Source organism: Lactuca virosa, chromosome 1, assembly GCF_052849685.1.
Source record: "Lactuca virosa cultivar CGN04683 chromosome 1, Lactuca_virosa_CGN04683_v6, whole genome shotgun sequence".
In the NCBI taxonomy this organism is placed as follows: domain Eukaryota; kingdom Viridiplantae; phylum Streptophyta; class Magnoliopsida; order Asterales; family Asteraceae; genus Lactuca; species Lactuca virosa.
In genome coordinates, this window is record NC_136426.1 from 68,780,020 (window position 1) to 68,785,461 (window position 5,442).

General features: G+C 34.6%; 1 protein-coding gene across 5 annotated transcripts; it reads left to right on the top strand.

The window, feature by feature from the left end:
* The first annotated feature begins 580 nt into the window (after positions 1 to 580).
* On the top strand, positions 581 to 4,602 carry LOC145144271 (nuclear poly(A) polymerase 4-like). 5 transcript variants are annotated; one of them, XM_079074856.1, is made up of 13 exons: positions 582 to 1,148; positions 1,234 to 1,311; positions 1,464 to 1,571; positions 1,772 to 1,834; positions 1,930 to 2,091; positions 2,225 to 2,338; positions 2,415 to 2,477; positions 2,571 to 2,900; positions 2,989 to 3,153; positions 3,233 to 3,688; positions 3,941 to 4,017; positions 4,093 to 4,166; positions 4,244 to 4,602. In XM_079074856.1, exons 1-12 carry the CDS (start codon positions 1,038 to 1,040, stop codon positions 4,115 to 4,117), a joined length of 1,752 nt encoding a protein of 583 aa, XP_078930982.1. In that variant the 5' UTR covers positions 582 to 1,037; the 3' UTR covers positions 4,118 to 4,166; positions 4,244 to 4,602. The 5 variants fall into 5 exon arrangements, 3 of the variants coding, with proteins under 3 accessions (XP_078930982.1, XP_078930981.1, XP_078930983.1); XR_013725318.1 differs by having other exon boundaries at positions 581 to 1,148; positions 3,766 to 4,017; positions 4,093 to 4,602; XR_013725324.1 differs by having other exon boundaries at positions 581 to 1,148; positions 3,233 to 3,673; positions 3,766 to 4,017; positions 4,093 to 4,602.
* Positions 4,603 to 5,442: the final 840 nt, after the last annotated feature.

Consider the following 5,442-nt stretch of genomic DNA (forward strand, 5'->3'; position numbering starts at 1 on the left):
AGATTTAGAACTTAAAAAAAAACAAGATCATAATAAAAAAATAGACATAAAAATGCATGAATATATCTTTTTAACTTATTTACCATAGTAAAAGTAATATCTGAAATTATATTTACAATAGAGTCCAACTAAATTAGTGATGTTATTTGTGGGTTTAGTTTGGCTAAATTCAATTTAAAACATCAAGATTTATTTCCTTTTTTAAAATTAAAAAATGTTATTTTAGATATATATTCTTTTATAACAACCGATTTTTAAATCAAAATCAAACTGTGTTCATCGAATCTTAGGGGGTGTTTGACTTATCTTTTTGGGAGGCAAAAATCCTTTTAGCAAAAGTTACAAAAAGTCAGGATTTCCTTACTTTTCCAAAAAGTCACTTTTCCTTATATCAAAAATACAAAAGTTGCTTTTAAAATGTTTTTACCAACCATCTTTTGCATTTTATCTTTATCAAAAAAAACTTTTGGGCTCTCAAAAGATAAGCCAAACACCCCTTATATCCGATTTTGGTTATATCCATTGAATTCACATGTCCTTGCAACAATTATCACTTTGATTAAATTTGGTTTCATTGTATCTTAAATCTTAAACTAAAAGATAAAATATACGACAACAAGTTGAAGTGCGAGACAGAGCGAACGCCCGCCATCGCCATTCCCCCTCACATCTCCCTCTTCTCCATATCCCCAAAATCACCAGGTTAAATCCACCCTAAAATCATCTCTTCGCGTATTTATTATTTAAGGGTTTGAATCTCTTATTAGTTCCTTCATTATTCTCTTCAGATCCACCGTCCCTTTTCCCCTTTAACCCTAACCCCATACGCTCTCGATCAAACCCCAATTCTCCATCCGTTTCTCTAATTTCAGTATTTTATGCGGGATCTTCTAATACATCAGTTCCAAGTTTCCAATTTTGGATGCAATTTCAGCGTTGAACTTGAAAACCTACAAAAATCTTGATCGATTGTGTCTCTATTAGGGTTTCTGTCGATTCTTAGTTCTTCGATCTTTTGGTCATAAATTGACTTTGTAATGGTGGGTGCGGACGCTTTACCTTCACCGAGGCAGCACGGTGTTACCAAACCTTTGTCTCTAGCGGGGCCATCAGAGGCCGATATACTCAGAACTAAAAAGCTGAACAAGGTAGGGTTTGGTTTTGACTTTGGGTAATTTTTTCTTTGCGGACTTTTATAACTTAAATAGTTTCGATTTTGTTGGGCTCTTTAAGTTTTTGGTAGATGCTGGACTTTACGAAAGTCAAGAAGAAGCAGCTAAGAGGGAGATGGTTCTTGGTCGAATCAAGCAGGTTCTTGCGACTACTCTTGCTCAAAATTTCCTGACGTTTCTTCAAGTGGAAGTAGAATATGTGATCAGCTGGTTTTCACATATGGTATCAAATGGTTTAGTAAAGGTTACATAATGCGATTTGACTATGTTCTGTGACTTTATTTGGTATAGATTGTAATTGATTGGGTGAAGCAACTCACACGCCTTCGAGGGTACACAGAACAAATGGTGGAGGATGCAAATGCTGTCATATTTACTTTTGGTTCTTATCGGCTTGGGGTGAGATAGTACTTACAAACTTTGTCTTTTGCTTATTGTGTTTCATGTTATCATGCAAGATTTTCAAGATGCAAACTTTGACACAATGGAAATGAGTCCTGGTGGTGTTCATTTTTTCATAGGCTTAAAGATATTAAATCTTGGTTTTGTAAAAGATAAAATTAGTAATTTGTAGTCTTGTTTCCAAACTTTGGTGGTAGGTTCATGGTCCTGGGGCAGACATTGACACCTTGTGTGTGGGGCCATCTTATGTGAACCGAAATGTGAGTCGATTTATGTAAATCCAGTTGAAGATTTAAGGGTCGTTCATATATATAGATTTCTGACATTACTTTGTCTTTTTTTCTTTATATTTTAGGAAGATTTCTTCTTTGTTTTGCATGATATTTTAACAAATATGGAAGAAGTTACTGAACTTCAACCAGTTCCAGATGCCCATGTACCAGTTATGAAATTTAAGTTTGAAGGGATATCTATTGATCTTCTTTATGCTAGCATTTCTCGTTTAGTCGTCCCAGATGTAAGTCTCTTCAATTATGTGATTCACATGAGATTCATCATTCATGATACTACAATTGAAACTTTCCTCCCTAATTTTCTGATTTTAACACCATGATTTCTTGATTTTTTACATAGAATCTAATTTTTAACAGGACCTGGACATTTCCGATGTTTCTGTGTTGTATAATGTCGATGAACCTACAGTTCGTAGCCTTAATGGCTGCAGGGTTGCTGATCAAATTCTTAAACATGTTCCAAATGTGGAGGTGATTGTCTTTCCTTCAAAATTCTAACTTTTTCCACATAATTTCCCAAATTTGATCTTTTCTTTTCTCTTGTTAGCATTTTCGTACAACACTTCGATGCTTAAAATTTTGGGCCAAAAGGCGTGGTGTTTATTCAAATGTAAGTCGTTTTTTTTTCTTTTCTTTGATCACATGATAATACCATATAATTCAACCTTTCATGGGTAACATTTTTTATATATATATTGTTTAGGTGACGGGATTTCTTGGTGGTGTAAATTGGGCTCTTCTTGTTGCACGGGTTTGTCAATTTTATCCAAATGCTATACCTAGTATGCTGGTGTCTAGATTTTTCAGGGTTTATACACAATGGAGATGGCCAAATCCAGTTATGCTATGTTCAATACAAGAGGCTGAGCTTGGATTTACTGTGTGGGACCCACGAAAAAACCCTAAAGACAAAACTCACCACATGCCAATTATAACCCCTGCCTACCCGTGTATGAATTCTAGTTACAATGTCTCAATTAGCACACTACGTGTTATGACTGAGCAGTTTCAATTTGGGAACCAGATATGTGAGGTAAGAATTTCAATATACTTTTGGGATTTGTGTGTTTTAAAAAAATGGTTTTGAGTTGGATAATAAATGTTACCATTTTTTTCTGTAGGAGATAGAAGTTAATAAAACACAGTGGCCTATGTTGTTTGAACCATATATGTTCTTCGAGAGCTACAAGAATTATCTACAGGTTGATATTATTGCTAATAATCCAGATGATTTGCGTGCTTGGAAAGGTTGGGTTGAGTCTCGTCTCAGGCAGTTGACCTTGATGGTAATGTTTTTACGGTTTTACCCTCCAAATAATATATAACCCAAATTGACCTATTTTTGTGTCAACTTTGTATCTACAGATTGAGAGAGACACTCATGGAAAGTTACAATGTCATCCATACCCTCATGAATACATTGATCCTTCAAACCAGTTATCACATGGAGCTTTCTTTATGGGATTACAAAGGAAACAAGGTGAAGCAATTCAAGAAGGTCAACAGTTTGACATTCGTGGCACAGTTGAGGAGTTTAGGCATTCAGTGAACATGTACATGTGTTGGAGACCTGGAATGGAGATATACGTGTCTCATGTCAGGAGAAAGCAGATCCCTTTATACGTGTTTCCACATGGTTATAAACGCACCAGAACCACCAGGGTTTCAAATATTGAAAATGGTGAAGTTGGTAGAAAGAGGAAAGACGAATGTACCCCTGTGAAGCAAGATAGTCCTTCGCTAAAAAGACAGTCAATGAGTCCACTCAGCCATTGTTCTGATTCTGTAGATAATGATAAAATCCAGGTGTTTGAAGTTGAGGTTTTGGTTTTGAATTTTTTTTTTTTTTTTTTTTTTTTTTTGTGTATGGATATTTTGAAAACAAAAATTATTTGCAGTTTGTTGTGAGGCCAAGAAGAGGACAAGGGCTTTTTCTGTTTGGTTTCCGTTATTCAGGAAGCCTTTTCTTCTTTGGTTTCTTTTAATCCGGACTATAGAATCTAATGTTATTTTTTGACTTGTTTTTATTTAAGAGATCTAATATTTTTTTTGGTTGTTTTTTCTTTTGTGAAGCCAAATGATGAACATGGGATGGAACTAAGCTCAAGAGGCAGTGGTGACATGGACATGGACCAGAACTCGATTATGAGGCAAGCTTCAACTTTTTTTTCAAATATTTCCGTTTCTACCCTTGTGAACATAGTATGGTGGTTTCTGTTTTACAGGTACGATGTGACATCAACAGCCTGAGAGAGAAGATTAAAGCGGATGAGGATGAGAAGGCAACATTTATGTTATGGTAAGTAATATGGTTGGTGTTAGCAGGCTTTCACTTGTTATTTCACAAAGAGTCATGATGGTTTTGTGTGTTGCAAGCAAATCAAATCAAATCAAATCAAATGAAGCAAGCAAGCTTTCTGGAGTTGGAAGAAGTTTTAGGGTTTTAGTGGGCTGGGTTATTAGGTGGAGTTGGGGGTGGGGTGGTTAAGAGTCTTGTTTGAGATGTTGATTAGTGGTGTCATCTTGTCATCTAGTTTAGTTGTCTTGAAGCGACTAGTGGATATTTTGTTTTTAGAGTGTGTTTAAGCTTTAAAGGACAAGGTCAGGTGGGGATATGTTGAGGTTGATGAGGGTGTTGTGTTTGTTTTTCTTTTGGGCATTTTGGTGTTGTAACGTTGGTTTCAAAGATTGTAAATCTTCAATTGCGTTGAAATGGCACAAGCCTTTTTTTTGCATCATCATTTTGGTCAATCGCTATGTGAAGTTTAAACTTCAAACTAAACTTTAGTTTTTATTTTATTTATTTTCATGGTTAATGTTTGGTTGATTTTTGCTTTGTGGAATTGTCAAGACAAACATGTTGGTTTAACCAAACATTTTACTATTTGAATTGGTCAAATCATACCTAAATAAAGATAAATTAGCAATAGGACGTTGATAAGTTAGGCTTTGGTTAAATCTATCTTTATTGTAAATTTGTATGCAATGCGATTATGTTGGGATACTCTTTGCCCACAAACAAAAAGTTCACATCCTCTACAATACCCAATTTTTCTTATCGAAATATACTTATTATTATTTTTTTATTGTAAAAATCACATCTATATAAGGTGTAGTTCTTAACACAAAGGAGGACATGCACGAGTTAATTTGTTATACACCAAAGTTCTATAAATACATCAAATATATATGACATGAGTCGGGTGCTACACTACTTATCAATACAATGATCTTCTACATATGTCATCTAGTCTTGACGTGAACAACTCTAACAATCTTCCCTATAAATCTTAGTAACATCTATTGCTTCCCCACATTCCACCACAATATATATACATACATCTTAATGTGGGCAACTCAACAATGTTAATCTTACATTCAAACAGCATTATTATGTTATACAAACATAAATAAAGCAAGTAACATATATAAGTGTATTACTACACAATCACAAACCCTCATCAACTACCATCGATACACCTATTTTATATACACACAATTAACCATTCACATATCCCATATATTTATCTCAAGGACATCCCAATGATAGGCTAAACCACTCATTCATATCCTAT

Excerpts from the sequence above, each read along its gene's own strand:
- LOC145144271 (XM_079074855.1), top strand. The coding sequence starts at position 1,038 with ATGGTGGGTGCGGACGCTTTACCTTCACCGAGGCAGCACGGTGTTACC. Across the intron at positions 2,339-2,414 it reads AACATGTTCCAAATGTGGAG|CATTTTCGTACAACACTTCG; the intron begins GTGATTGTCTTT and ends TTCTCTTGTTAG. Across the intron at positions 2,478-2,570 it reads GGCGTGGTGTTTATTCAAAT|GTGACGGGATTTCTTGGTGG; the intron begins GTAAGTCGTTTT and ends TATATTGTTTAG.